This window comes from Rhinopithecus bieti, unplaced genomic scaffold (assembly GCF_001698545.2).
Source record: "Rhinopithecus bieti isolate Rb0 unplaced genomic scaffold, ASM169854v2 scaffold_34544, whole genome shotgun sequence".
NCBI lineage: Eukaryota > Metazoa > Chordata > Mammalia > Primates > Cercopithecidae > Rhinopithecus > Rhinopithecus bieti.
The window spans coordinates 192,519-208,938 of record NW_016814795.1 but is presented as its reverse complement, the minus strand read 5'-3'; the positions used below and the strand labels follow the sequence as shown (position 1 = coordinate 208,938).

The 16,420-nt window shown below is 33.7% G+C and overlaps 1 protein-coding gene across 1 annotated transcript in view; it reads left to right on the top strand.

Annotated features, from left to right (window-relative positions):
• Positions 1–16,420, top strand: part of SEMA3E (semaphorin 3E) — a 297,545-nt gene that overhangs the window by 259,118 nt on the left and 22,007 nt on the right. Inside the window, 6 exon segments of the mRNA XM_017852378.1 lie at positions 1,775–1,997; positions 5,306–5,397; positions 7,753–7,794; positions 9,330–9,496; positions 14,406–14,473; positions 15,978–16,117. Coding sequence (XP_017707867.1) covers positions 1,775–1,997; positions 5,306–5,397; positions 7,753–7,794; positions 9,330–9,496; positions 14,406–14,473; positions 15,978–16,117 — 732 coding nt within the window.

Genomic DNA, 16,420 nt, shown 5'->3' with positions numbered 1-16,420 from the left:
AGATTCTTCTTAGCTAGGCATGCAGACTTTTGCGCTTTTAGCACACATGGCTAAAACTGATGATGATAGTGAGGGTGATGATGAGATAATGATTTTGTATCATTCATCCTGTGTTCAACTAGGTTGGAAAAACTTTGGATCATTGTATGTGCTATGTGAGCTATGGAGAGCAAATATTTAACTTGTCACACAAGTCAACATCTATACTTTTACAAGCAGCTGGTGAAATCCCATCACTACGCTGATTCCACAATTACTTGCAAGTCAAGTAGAAACCGTTTTTGTAGAGCAAAAACCCAAAGTGGAAACAAACCTTTACCTCCATTAACAAGTGTTAAGGCTTTACCATTTCAATCACTCTCTCTCACTAGCTTAAAATTATTACTTCCAGTAAGACATAAAGTATATTTTATTTCACTCTATTGATTGAAATTACAATTTTAAATGGAGGAAACCTACTCCTGTGGCTTTGCTGGAAATGCTTCTTGAAACCACATGGTCTTAAAGGAGATTTGGAGGAAGTGACTGGTTATGGATCTGCTTCCAAGCTAGTCCAAAATGTTTCCAATTATGTATCATGAAAGTACACTCAAGTGAAAAATCCATGCCAAATTAGGAAATATGGTCTGATTTTAAAAACCACACCATTATAAATGTCCTCTTTGTGGAATCTGATTACTAAACTACTGTATTTATATTCTAAAGTGGAAAATTTTTATCAAGGTAATCATTGCAATTGCTGCTAGTTCTGGAGGAAAATATGTAAAATGAGGGAGCAGTTACCAACAAGCAAGAATGAACACATTTAAAGGTTTTCCAATGAGTAACTTAAGCTACTGTTGAGTATTTAATTTTATAGTCAGTGGTTTAAAAACTGACATTATAGCACATATTTCTTGTTTTCCAGTTTATTTTGTCAAATCCATTAAAAATACAAATTCATATAGATTATAGTAAACAGTTTTTTTTGCCATTGATAATTAGCAGTGATAACATCTGAATAGGTTTTTATGTTGAACCACTAAAATTCTATAGTCAGTGAGCCAATCAGAACCATCACTCATCATATTATCATAGACTCAATAGTGGTAAAGCTATTTTGTATAGTTGTGATCCTTAGTTAGAGAGAAGTTTCTGCACAGCAAAGAGATTTCTTCTCTTTGTATGAACAATAGATTGTTTCCCTTCAAAATGTAACTTATTACAAAAAGCAAATTTCAAAAATAGAAAATAATTTATTTATGATGTTAAACATTTTGACCATCCCCAAAGTCTTGATATTAACTATATCTCACTTTTCCAGAATTTCTCTAGTTTCTCTGTATTTCTAATGCTGCATGTTTGCAAAAGTTTAGTCTTTCCAATTTCCGAGGAAGATTCCATTTCTGTAATGAAAAATGTATAGTTACTCACATGGACATAAAGAGGGGAATAACAGACACTGGGGCCTGCTTGAAGTCAGAGGGTGGGAGGAAGGAGAGGATCAGAAAAAAAGAACTGTTGGGAACTAAGCTTTATGCCTGGGTGACTAAATAATCTGTACAACAAAGCCCCGTGACATGAGTTTACCTATGTAACAAACCTGGACATGTACCTCTGGGCCTAAAATAAAAGTTAAAAAAAAAAAAAGAAAAATATATGATTACTATATATTTCTAAATGCACAATTGACTAATTTGACATCTTCAATTTTTCTGATTCTTCTCGTGGTTGATTATAAATTTTCTCTTTAGGTGTAAGGCAAAAAGAATTATCTAATCCACTTGTTTTTCAGTGTGCCAGCAAAGTAAATGGAGGGAGATACGGAACCACCAAGGACTATCCCGATGATGCCATCCGATTTGCAAGAAGTCATCCACTAATGTACCAGGCCATAAAACCTGCCCATAAAAAACCAATATTGGTAAAAACAGATGGAAAATATAATCTGAAACAAATAGCAGTGGATCGAGTGGAAGCTGAGGATGGCCAATATGATGTCTTGTTTATTGGGACAGGTAAAGAGATGAGAAAGTACTCAGAGATGTTTAAATTGACCTTTAAATTCAGTAATTTTAATAGTATTTCTAAAAGCACCTATCAACAAATCTGTCCATCCATTAACCCATTTCACACTCTTAATCCAAAATGAGACAGATTGAAATAGAGACCTCATGTGACTGCAATAGTAAGAGGTTAGGCCAATTGTCTGGGAATATTACCACTTTCATTGTCAGAAGGGTCATGGTTTGACCAACAAAAATGTGGTTTTTTTCAGATGTGAGAAATATTGAAGCTGTCAAAGAGAGGATTTGGGGCTTGCATAGCATATAATTCCTTATACATAATCAATACTTCATGCATATGAATAAATGAATAAGTAAAGAAATGAATAATAGATGTTAATGAACAAAGTTGGTTCCAAATAGAAGTCCTCATAGTGGAAGCAGAGTGTCATAGCAAGAATAGTTCTATCAGGTTCCTGGCTCCATTACTAACTTTGATCAGTGAGTCCTGGAGATTTTGTGAACAACTTGGAACTTGGGACAATAACTTCACCTAAATCTCTAAACACAGCAATTCTTGTGAGTCCATGTCAAGATCAACCATTTGTACCAAGCAAGCCAAATGTTACTCATAATATCCTGCATTAATAAAACAAAGTATGATAAATATACTAAAAGTGATATTTTCAAATAAATTTGTAATTTCAATCAACCCATACATTAGATCTAACGTGTAGAAGAGAACCTGAAATTTTTCAGCCTCCAGAGTAGTATGTAGCAAATTCTTTGAAGTGTTTTAAAATCCTATAGTCATTTTTAAAGTGTTTAAAATGATTCTTTCTTTGTCTTTCTTTTTATTCAGCATAGTAATTGCTACAGTAGTTGATCATCTTTAGAGAAGTGAGCATTCTAACACACATGACTTTAATCATAGATACATAATTCTGAAGAGATATTGGCATAAACCTGGATCAGGAAACAGGATGTAATATTAATATTAATGTTGGTACTTGGGCTTCTCCAATAATTCTTTTGTTTTCATTTTTGTTTTGTTTTTTGTGGCTTTTGTTGCTGTTTTGTTGTTGTTGTTGTTGTTGTTGCTTGTTTGTTTGTTTTTTCTTGAGTCAGAGTCCTGCTCTGTTGCCTAGGCTGGAGTGCAATGGCACGATCTCGTCTCACTGCAGCCTCTGCCTCCCAGGCTCAAGAGATTTTCCTGCCTCAGCCTCCCGAGTAGCTGGGATTACAGGCATGTGCCACCATGCCCGCCTAATTTTGTACTTTTAATAGAGACAGGGGCTTCTCCACTTTCGTGAGGCTGGTCTCGAACTCCTGACCTCAGGTGATCCATCTGCCTCGGCCTCCCAAAGTGCTGGGGTTACAGGCATGAGCCACCATGCCCGACCATCCTTTTGTTTTTTAAAACAAATATTTAAGCAAGAAAACATCTTCTATCTTATTCTTAGAAATTGATTTCTGGTATGGGCTGTATTTTCTTCATTCATTTTAGGAAGTTAATGTTAATAAAGTGCTCTGCACTGTGGGTTCAAGATTAACATGTCATCAGATTTCTTTAGCAAACTTTAATTGGCCATAAATTCACTCATAGTGACTTCCAAAAAATTTTTTAAAGTTGCATAATCAATACTAATATTTGATAAAAGTAATTAAGGTATTAGTTTGGTGTAAAAGTAATTGCGGTCTTTTGCTGTTACTTTAATGGCAAAAACCGCAATAACTTTTGCACCAACCTAATATGTTATTTTTAAATGCCCTGGAAAGCAGAATTCATATATAACAGTCCAAGAATGTTTTTAGAAATACTTGCTTGTCATATTGATCAAAGTGATTCCAGAGAATTTCAGAAGTATCAAACATATATTTGTTCTGTCATATACACCTTTAATTAAAAGGTATCATCGTATTGAACCACAGATTTTCAGAAAAAAAAACATGTCTGATGAATGTAAAATGGGAACAACATCGAAAAATCCCACAAATAGTGGTTACTTTGTCCAATATTTACTGGACACCGGCTTTGATACAATACATATATGGTTCTTATTAGAAAATCACTAATTGCGAATTAATCATTTGAGTCTCGTCTTTGCTTTTTGCCTGACATAATTGTCAAGTATTTAATAGGTGTGCTTAGTTTTCAAAATGATGACAATTTTTTGTTTCCTTTGGGTAGTGTACAATACAAGTAACTGTTATATGCTTAATTATAATCCAGTTTTATGAACTCATCCATAAAACTTGATAATATTTCAATAAATTGCTGAAATAGTATGATAAATATGCAAAAAGTGACATTTTATTTTTTTCTAAATTATGTCTAGCATTATACTAAATTATTTGTATTGGCAAATTAATGTTTTGTTAAAATGTTTATAGGAAGGAACAAGTTCAGAATATCAGGAATGATAAAAATGAGATGGAATTTTAAAATACGAATATAAACTTTAAAAACAAATGATAATTATGGAGACTAAATGATTGGCACAAACACTTCTCTCATTGGTGTATACTTGGATTTTTTTCTTGCCAAAACTGTGTGTGATTGCATGTATGTATATGTTCTACATACATGGTGAGTTTCACATTGTGTTGCTTGGAATATTCCCTAAGGTATAGTTTTGTACCATGAATGTAGCTTTCAGTAAAAAAAAAATTCTTGCATCATGGGTCACAGAAAAAGTAGCTAGAATAATTTGGCATCTCTCTTATGTTTTATTAATTCCAAAAGACATTTTGATTTTGAATCTATGATTGGATTTTGGATCAAACTATTTGAAAAAATCATTATTTCCTCTTGTTTTTTGGCCAGGCATATAAAATTAATTTTGCTAATTAAAAATATGAGTTTATAAGTAGTCGTATTGTTTTAAACTGACAGTGATAAAAATGTTTCATGCATCTGGATGTCAAATCTTATCTGAATTTATAGTCGCTACTTTTTTTTTTTAGATGAAGGCTTTTCTGTCTCCCAGGCTGTAGTGCAGTGGCATGATTTTGCTCACTGCAACCTCCGCTTCCCAGGTTCAAGCGATTCTCCTGTCTCAGCCTCCTGAGTAGCTGGGATTACAGGTGCCCACCACCATGCCTGACTAATTTTTTTTGTATTGTTAGTAGAGACAGGGTTTTGCCATGTTGGCCAGGCTAGTCTCAAACTCCTGACCTCAAGAGATACACCCGTGTCGGCCTCCCACAGTGATTACAGGCATGAGCCACCACACCTAGCCGGCTACATGGTTTTTAATTATTTGAAAACCAGACTGTGACATAGATTCTAGTTTATTTCTTGTTTTGTTTTCTTACAGATAATGGAATTGTGCTGAAAGTAATCACAATTTACAACCAAGAAATGGAATCAATGGAAGAAGTAATTCTAGAAGAACTTCAGATATTCAAGGTATTTAGAGTAAAAAATATAGACTAAATTTATGCATTATGACTACAAGTGAGATGTAAATAGGAAAGATACTATGTCCATTTTCTTTTTCCTAACAGGTGTGTTGTGGATTCAGAGCTAATATAAGTGAAGAATTATTTCAAATTCTAGTGCATATATTGGATTGTTACAGACTTTTCAACTGAGAGATCAACATTTACCTAGCATGGAAAGAATTTCAGTGAATAAACTGTGACTATAAAGAAATAACATTTATACGACACATAATTTTCAGAGCCAGTATTACAGTCACATCTTATAGAAATGTACAATCAATACTGACAAAAAATAATAATACATTTTCATATTGTGAACACTGTGGCAAGACAAGCATACTGCTTTTTATTAAGTGCATTAATTATACAAAGAATTTACTAAAAAAGAACAATAGAAAATGATAAAAAAATGACATGAAAAAATAATTACATATACAGATACACTAACATACACAGGTGCATGTGTGTGTATATATATATGTGTATGTGTGTATATACATATATATGTGTACATGTATATATAAACAAATATGCACTTACACACACACACACACACACACACCAAGTCGCAGCATTTGCAGCAGTTTTGGTCTTTAAAGTTGTTATAACACTGAACTAGTGAATACTGACCACTGCTCCCATGGGAAATAAGGGGTTCTGTTCCAGCAAATTTCTAATTGTAACATAATTATCAACAAATCAATATGTAACCTTCTTTTATGTGTGTTTGTGTTTAAAGACACCTTATTTAATATATATTGCTGATGGACTAACATTGAACTCACAGCCAACAGCACTATAATCCATGCCTGAATGAAGCTTATGTAAGGAAAGAGCTTTCAGCGTTAAGGCACAGCACAGCTTTTTTGAGTTTAGAAATATTAAACAGCACTTCAGCACTATGTTTGGGGACCATTTTAAAAAACAAAACACCAACAAAAAGCACAGAGATGTGAAAACCTTGACGCTACATACTCCATGAAAAAGATACTTAAACTTTACACCATGAAAGTTGAAACTTTACACCATGAAAGTTGAAACAAGCAGGCAAGAGTGACAGCTTGTTTCATCTCAGCTGGGAATGTGCATGTCCTGCGACTCAAATTTTTTGCTGCTCTGAGCATGCATGTTTCCATGAGTGAAAAACACAGGATGTCTTGATATTGGGGTTACAATTAATTTTAGTAAGTAGGCTAATTTGCAAATACAGAATCTGTGAATAACAAGGATTGGCTACATATTTTTATAATGGGTAGATGTGAAAGATTTTATAAATGAAAAGCAGTACATTTTGCCTTTGCTGTACTAGAACACGGATGCCCTAGAGCCACACCCAAAGCTAACCACCATCCTATATCAACCAGAGCAGCTATGCTTTTGTTTATTTAGCACTCTGGGACTCTACATAAGATTTCATTTCGTGTTATAAAATGAAATATGTTTAATATTCACTCACCACAGTATTTTGTTCATGTAAACTCTTAAGAAACATTGTTGCCTGAATGAATACATGAATGAATGTATGAAAGCATATTCTGTAGTTTAAACTTTAAAAAAAATTAAAAAAACACTGACATAGAGGATCAAATGTTCCCTTTCAGCAACCAGCTCTTCAAAGGGTAATCGTCCCCAGAGTGGATTTCACCTGCCCTGTGGTTTCCCACTTGCACAGCTGATCTGAGTCTATTGTGTTCCTTAGGGATGCACTACCCTTAACAATCCTAAAACAACATATTGGTTCTCAAAGCTGTGGTATAAATTGTCCTTCCTCTGGTGCAGTTCTAAGAAAATCAGGTTATTCATCTTGTTCAAAGAATCCTGGGTTAATTGTGATTCACCATGATCACTCCAACAGAAAAATACTTTGTTTAGGTTTGGGTTGAAAAGTTTAAGATCACTTAGTTTATTAGCAATAACACCTATTAAAAGACCCAGTGGTTTCATTTTAATGATTCAATTACTTTAATAGAACATTCTGACTTTATTATTTTATTTAAAGATACTTGAGTTTCCAAAGCACAAGTAATATTCAAATGCAAATTCAAAAACCGTATTCCAGAGACAAGCAGTAAGCTGGTTAGATTGCCTGCTGCTCTTTCATCTGCATATCTGCCCACCCCATTAGAAAAAAGTTTCAAAGCTGTATTTTAGTTGTATTTGCTTATTGATTTACTAAAATGAAAGCTATACAGTACTTAACACAGAACCACTTATATAAGTAATGTAATTTCAGGAATTTACAACCATATTAAGGTAAATGTTTTTATATTATTTTCTTAAAAAAAAAATTTTCTTAAAACGAAACCTTTTAAAATTTCAGGATCCAGTTCCTATTATTTCTATGGAGATTTCTTCAAAACGAGTAAGTTGTCTGTGTGTGTATGTGTGTGTGTAGGTGTGTGTGTTCTATATGTAAGCTAAGGTCAAAGGATATGAGAACATTAGTTCATGTGCTTAAATATGGACTTATTACAGTTTTATTTTTCTTTTATTACTTTATTTTATTGTAGTAAGAACTTTTAACATGTGATCTACCCTGTTAACAAAATATTAAGTATACAATACATGTTTAATGGCTCTAGGTACAGTGTTATACTGTAGACCTTCAAACCTTATTAATCTTGTTTGATTGAAACTTTATGTCCATTGATTGATTCTGACAAAAGTATATCATGATTTACATTTAATACATGCCTTCATTTTCCATCTCTATAGAAAGGAAGATGAGAGTAGTTTTACTTCTATAATCATGATAGCACTTTATTCCCTGGTTATTTTCACTAATGTTTTCAAAACAATGGTAACAATGATAATCCAAGAGTGTTCAAGGAAACACACCTCCTTTCCACTTCACTGAAATCAGTTTGGTGTAAACTTCTTTAGAAACAGTTGTTGCATATATTTTCTCAAATTTATTTATAAATAATCCTCCGTGTTCAGGCAAAAGGAAAGATATGATACTAAATGTTCAGCTACTTGTTCTGCAAATAGATAGATATACACGTCACTCTTCTAAATGTTATATGTCAATATTTAAAAGACTCTTTGCCTTCCAAATCTCTTATTAATTGTTTCTATAGATTTGTTTTCTGTTTTTGAGATAAGGTCTCACTGTGTCACCTAGGCTGGAGTTCAGTGGTGCAATTACAGCTCACTGTAGACTCGACCTCCCCAGGCTCAGGTCATCCTTTCATGCCAGGCTCCTGAGTAGCTGACATCACGGGCACATACTGCCAGCTAATTTTTGTAATTTTTGTAGAGACAGGGTTTCGCCATGTTGCCCAGGCTGGTCTCAAACTCCTGGGCTCAAGCAACTAGCCTCCCCAAGTGTTGGGATTACAGACATAAGCCACTGAGCCGGGCAGTTTCTATAGATCTTTAAAGGAAGATCCACAGTGCTGGATAATGCAAGATAATGAACACAGCTTCTTGAGTTCTTGTCAAGTTCAGTCTAGCAATTTTGGTGCTCCTGCATTTATGTCTACGAATGTTTCTCAAATATTAGAGAAATGAAAGTATAAATATTCTATTACCTATATTGAACAACTGCTATAATTTTTTTTTTTTTTTTTTTTTTTTGAGATGGAGTTTCTCTCTTGTCTTCCAGGTTCCACCTCCACATCCTAGGTTCAAGCAATTCTCCTGCCTCAACCTCCAGAGTAGCTGAGATTACAGGCACTCGCCACCATGCCCGGCTAATTTTTTGTATTTTTAGTAGAGACAGGGTTTTGCCATGTTGAGCAGGCTGCTCTCAAACTCCTGAAACTGCTGATTTAAGTGAACTAAATTTAAGTGAATTTTTTCTGAGGTGATTGTGTATAAATGTGAAAACTAGGTGTAATAGTTCAGTGAAAGTGTTGTCCATTTCTGCTAGTGACCTCTTTCTGATTTCTGTAGCAACAGCTGTATATTGGATCTGCTTCTGCCGTGGCTCAAGTCAGATTCCATCACTGTGACATGTATGGAAGTGCTTGTGCTGACTGCTGCCTGGCTCGAGACCCTTACTGTGCCTGGGATGGCATATCCTGTTCCCGGTATTACCCAACCGGCACGCATGCGAAAAGGTGAGATATGATACCTGATGAACTATTTCCCTTGCTTAGGAAAACCCTAATGCTTTTATTTTTTGCTCTTTTTTCCCCCCACACATTCCATGAAAAATAGCCATGCTCTTTTTATTTAAATAAATCATCATAATTATATTTTGCTCATAATAGAAACTTTGAAAACTTGAAGTTTTCCAGAAAATATCTGTATTAATTATTGTGTACAGAGACTGGAGCTGAACATGCTGTTGACCTTCCATTTTTTCACCCAGGTTTGATTCAGTTCTTCCCTCTTTTGAAACTTCTGCTGCAACACATGAAACGAGTTCAGATAAACATAAAATGTGGAAAAGGCAAGCCACCGCACATGAGAGATTCAAAGACTTAAAAGGAAAATAAATAAAGAAATTTCTAAAATACATCCTGCATTTGCCCCATGTCCTCTCTACCAGCTGGTCTTCATTTATTTCATTTTGAAAGTGAATATTTTAACTCCTAGCCAAATGCATGACCTGTATAATTAATGAAATGTGTGATTTAATTCAACACAAATGAAAGGTACTTAAAGACCCCCAAACTCCAAGGTCTACAATTCTGTGAGGTCATTGCCATTTCCTACAGAAGGCAAATCCCAGGATTCTTTAAGCAGAGATCTTGAGGTTCAGTTAAGTCGTTTGAAGAATAAGGATATCTCTTCAGTCACAGTTTCTTTCTTGCGATAAAATGACCAAAGACAAAATAAAGCAAGCAATAGAAGTATAGGTAGTTTTCCTACTGAAAAGCAATTTGTATTAATTTCAATTATTTTATTATTTAACTTTGGGTTACTTTTCTGTAAACCTTTTCAGAATATAATTTAACCCAATTTAGTGTAGTTCTTGTTTTATATGTTCAAATATATAGTAGAATCTCATTAAAACTTCACTAATTCAAAATTTTGTCAATTTTACTTGAGCTAAATTAATACTCCAGTGAGTATTTTTTTAAATGATATAATAAGCAGATAGTAAAATTATGCTTCAAGAGGACATTTTTAACTATATTTACCAATTGTATTAAAGAATTGAGCAAATTAATTGATTTTGCAGAAGTGTTTGCTGTTGTTTGAAAACAATTATTGAAGAATATAGTCATGTAATTATTTGAAAATATCAATTATAAGTGGAGTGTATTCGCCTATTAAGCCAATTACTGTACTATGTGCAAGGGATATGAAGAAACAAGCATAACCTCTTGCCTAAAGGAAATTGGAACCTAAAGCAAAGAATGGAATTGTAAATAATAATAGTAGTAGCTTGCTATTCTGCACTTACTATGGATGGGGTACTCGATTAAGAGCAATGTGTATAATACTTTATTTAATTCTCAAAATAATCTCACTTTTGAGCTTAATCTTGAAGGTAGAGATATAAGAAGATTCCAGTTAAAGGGAATTAATTTTCTACACAAAGAAATAGAATGCTTAAAAACAAGCACCCAGTACCATGGGTCGGGAGTGAAATAGAAGAATATGAGGGTAGAACGTGAATTTAACCACAAATAACAGTATTAATTATTTTATTGTCATCAGCAACAATAAAAATGTTTACAAGCCTTGCACCAAATGCTTATGAATGACAGGGTTTTGTGTTAGGCATGCAGTAGTGATAATGAATTTTAATTGAGAAGTTTCCATAGTTAATTGTTTTATATGGTGCATCTTTTAACCGTGTACAGTCCTAAGCTTGATAATACAGTAGATGTGGTAGACAAAAAGGGTTACTTAGAAAAAGTCAAGTGAATGAGAAAAATAGTGGATAGGAAGGCATGAAATGCTGGAATCAGAAGCCGTGCTCGTAAATGAATTAGTTCAGTTCAGTGACATGTAATGGAGATCTTTCAGTGGTGTCAAATTCTTTTGAACCATCACTCACCCCTGGGGGAGAATTTTTGGATAAGTTTCAACACATGAAGGTAAAATAGCTTGCTTTTATAGCAGATCGTTGTTGCATAAGACCTGAATAGAAGCAGAAATTGAAAATTGGTCATTAAAATAAATACTTCTCTGCTCACAGAGTGAAAATGAGTCAACAGGGGAAAAACATTAATTCACAATCCAAACCACTTGTTTAAAATGATCTTCCAAAATACAGTATGGTTTATAATGCTAGAATCTTTTCCTTCCCCTTGCTCTTGTATTTTGTCTATTTCCAGCGTTCTCTTTAAAAATTTCTAAGAGACTAGAGATATAAGAATAATACGCAGCGTTGAGGATGAAAGCAACTTTGTTCAACCTTTCTGAAACTTTTCCATATATATATACATGTATATATAATATACACATACATGTGTGTATATATGTCTATATTACATATATATACACACTCATATATGTATATGTAATATATATACATATATGTGTATATATCTATACTGAAATAAAGGACAACTATACTGGAATAGTATAAAATGAACTGAAACCTTGCTGGAAAATGTGATATCTTTCTTTTAAAATGTATGTTTCCAATAACTTTCAGCAATATTTTTGCACTCAGTTCTTGACCTTGCTTATCCAGAATTATTTGATTGTAGCTTCCTTGTCCTCATATCACTTGTATAATAATCTTTATACAACACTATCTCTGCAAAGTGTAAGCCATTTCTCATTTCATTGATTTTATTCCTATCCATTATTCATTATTTCTCATCAGGCTTCAGGTTCTCAATATAGAAGCAATACTCCACAAAGTGAGGGATTAACAACAACATTTTAATTATCATCTAAATCTGCTATTAGTTGTATAATAGTTGTACATGCTAGTGTAAAACAATATAGAATCATGCAACTTTCTACTTTTGCTTGTTGTTTTGTCATAAGCTCTATTTTCAATCTAGTTCAGTAGGATGATACATGTGGCAGATCTAACATTAACTTTGTAAAATCTCAGGTTTTTAGGTAAGGTTTTCTAATCAGTGATCTCTGCATTAAGAAAAGCAAACAAACTAAAACTAAAAGTACTTTTGTATACAGGTCATAATCCCAAAATTGATTGCAGATGTTCATCTGCCCCGTTTTCAATATCTATTAATTTGTTAAATAAGTTCTGAACTCCTGTGTGAGAAAGCACTTGATCTCTTGAAATAGCATTCTATTATTGTTATTTAGAGACAGTAAGGACACCCTAAAATGAAAAAAACAAAGAGACTGAAGTAGATTTTAGATGTCATTTTGCCACCTCTATTCTACATGGGAGGACACAAAGAGCCAGGAAAGGGAAGCAATATGCATAAGATCATACAGAACATTAGTGGTGGTATTGGGAATTGAATCTGGTTCACTTTTCCAAATTTCATCATTGCATATGGTTAAAGCATCTCATTGTCACTTTGGGAGCTATGCTCTCACCCTCTAGGGTAAAACTTCTGCTTTGCCTTCTGTTTTTCCCTCAGTCTTGAAGAAATGCCATGAATTAGAGAGGCAAGTGGTATTTTCCACCTTTATGTAATACTTCTATTTAAATCTCTAAGCTAAATTAAGTATGCCAGAGTTTTTGATTTTATAATTTCAATACTATTAATACTGATGATAATTCCCATTGTTTAATTCCTCAAAAAATGCTTACATATTAAATCACTTTATATATAATGTTATATTATATACTTAAATATATATCTATATCTATCTATCTATCTATCTATCTATATATATATATATATTTTTTTTTGAGATAGAGTCTCGCTGCATTGCCAGGCTGGAGTGCAGTGGCACGATCTTGGCTCACTGCAACCTTCACCTCCTGGCTTCAGGCAATTCTCCTGTCTCAGTCTCCTGAATAGCTGGGATTACAGACACACACGACCACACCTGGCTAATTTTTGTATTTTTAGTAGAGGTGGGGTTTCGCCATGTTGGTCAGGCTGGCCTCGAACTCCTGACCTTGTGATCTGCCCATCTTGGCCTCCCAAAGTGCTGGGATTACAGGTGTGAGCCACCATGCCCGACTAATGTTTTTATATATATTCAAAACATTATATTGTATATGTCATATATATATTCTTGAATTGCACATACATATGTTTTATATATATTCAAAACATATGTATATTACATATATTCTGGAATTTTATATATATAATGTTATACCTCTATATGTGTGTGTGTATATATATATATTCTGGAGTTTCTCCAGAGATACAGAATATTGTATTTTTTTAGTTATATATCTAAATAATCTATGAAATAAAAAAATACTAGAAATGACTCTAATTATACTAGGCAGATTGAGGGGGAAAATACTAATATTTCTTGAGTCCCACTCGATGCACAACATCCTGCTAAACATGATGAATACACTATCACATTGAATAAAGACATGTACTTCCTCAATGTTACATCTGAATAAAAGTAAGCTCACTACAGTATATTATTAGTTTATCTCTTATTTTTAGAAATTCTATTTGTACTGATTGATTATGATGACTATAGAACAAACTATTTGGATTTTAACACCTTTTTCATTTGCACTTTATTATATATGGGAGTTTTGTACTCAAAATAACTGTTTTGTCCTCAATAAATACTTTACTTCAAATCCCATTGTCTTTCTCTGCCCAAATACTTTACCACTCAAGACATTCTCAAACTAGAAGATTTCTTGTTGAACTAAATTTTTAACAAAAAGTAAAGAGAAATATATTCCATTGTTGTTTGAGTTTCCAGAATTCAACATTATGTAAATAAAGAACAGGGTAACATAGATCTTAACTACTGAAGAACATATAATGGAAATGTGAAAAACTATGAAACTTGGATTTCATTCTTATTTCATATGAATGATCATTTTTTTTTAGTAGCAGAATACTACTTGTATATTTAATGCAATTGGCTGCATTTTAAAGCCTGGAAAATTGAAAATATGAACACCTAAATGCATTTACTTTCTTTCAGGCGTTTCCGGAGACAAGATGTTCGACATGGAAATGCAGCTCAGCAGTGCTTTGGACAACAGTTTGTTGGTAATCCATAGAAAATCAATTGTTCTGGGTTACTCAGAGAATACATTGAATATAAACTGCAAACTTCTTAAAAAGAGTGCTTTTTTTCTTTGTGATTCATGTATACTAGAACAATGTAATAAGTATTCTTTTTCTCTGACATGTAGTTAAAATTTGGAAAAAAATTACATCTAATTTTTATCTGATTAGGAAAATAAATTATATGTACTACCACCAAGCTTCATTATTAAACAAGTATTAAAACAATGAAACCCTAGAACAAGAATGCTGCATACTTTAGGTGATTGATGCCGTGGTGACTCTTATGACTTACCTCTTTATCTCATACTGGGGACTATCTTCACCATGTTACATAGCTTCTGGTGATTTTGTCAACTGGTATTACTTCTATCAAGTCATCTACTAAGCTTTGGGATAGATAAAGTGAAAAAGCTTTTACTCTTTTATCTAAGTTGACTAAGGTTAGGGCTAGGGTTGGTGGTTCAAGAAAGGTGATAGAGTGGTGGTATCTGATGGGCAAGGAATTGAGGAAATTTCATCTTTAGGCAAAAGTAAGGAAGTTAAGACATAACTTCTCTGTTAACACTCTCCTAACTCTTTCTATTATGGTGGTAACTGTTGAATAGGCTGTATTTAGTGTCACTGAGCTCACTAGGAAGTAGTAATAAAAAGGGACACCACAAATAAGAAACCAGCGGTGGCTATACACAGAGCCAGAGACTGTGCTCCAGCGTCACTTTGCTGGACCCCAGGCTGACTCAGGATTCAGTGGAGGACTCAAGCCTCGGGGAATACTGGCAAAAGAAAAGTAGGACCTTCATCTTAGGGAAGTTTAGGGGTCAGTTCTGAAGGTGAGTAGGACTTTTTTTTTTTTTTAGAGAGTAATCCTGCTTGCTTTTATTCCCTACTGCAGCTAAGTGTACTTGCCTGTATGCAAATTTGAGTTCAAGTCCAGTAAGAGCCTTTCCGGTCCAAAACACAGATTGTAATCAAGCTCTATTTCACAAAGTCCCTGATTCAGTCTCATATTCTCTTCTCACTGCAGCAGCCCAACACCCAGATAAATGCAATCCCTTGTCAAGATATAATCCACATTTATGTTTATGTAGTGGCATTTTGCCTGCATTTCTGGTTTCTGCTTTTGTTTGTAACCACAAATTTTGTCCTGTGCTTTGGTGTTCCCTTTCTCTGCCCTCAATAAAGGGAAGAGACTTTCCATGAGTTTAACACTGATGCTTCTTACTGCCTTGACTATCCTGTCCCATCCTTTGGAACCAGACTCTCAGTTACTTACTTCTTTCCCACCCCATAGCCTGCTTGCTTGTTTCGTGCCTAAACTTTGGTGTGCCATTCTTTCTAAATAATTCCTTTAAATTACCTTTTACAGAAATGAGCAATAAGTAATGAGTTAATCATGTTACTGCAGGGATCTAAATAATGTTTGAAAAATGTATTTACCTGTAAAATCTAAGTCTCAAAGATGGCATTAATGTTCCTGTTGTAGGGGATGCTTTGGATAAGACTGAAGAGCATCTGGCTTATGGCATAGAGAACAACAGTACTTTGCTGGAATGTACTCCACGATCTTTACAAGCAAAAGTTATCTGGTTTGTACAGAAAGGACGGGAGACAAGAAAAGAGGAGGTAATTCATAGCTGCACATTCACAACATAGTGTTTTGCGTATAGTGTGTGGTCAGTAAATAGATGATTTATTTGGATGCTGAAAAATGAAGCTAGCTGTTATACTATGCAAGTCTTATTTAAAAAGTCAGTTTTATTTATTATGTGTGATTTATATACATACAATAATTTAAATATATATACATAGAGTTTTTATAGACATATACTGTATAAACACACATATGCTATACACATATATAGAAATCATTAATTTGGATCTTTGAAATAGGAATTTTTTTTTTTTTTTTTTTTTTTTTTTTTTTTT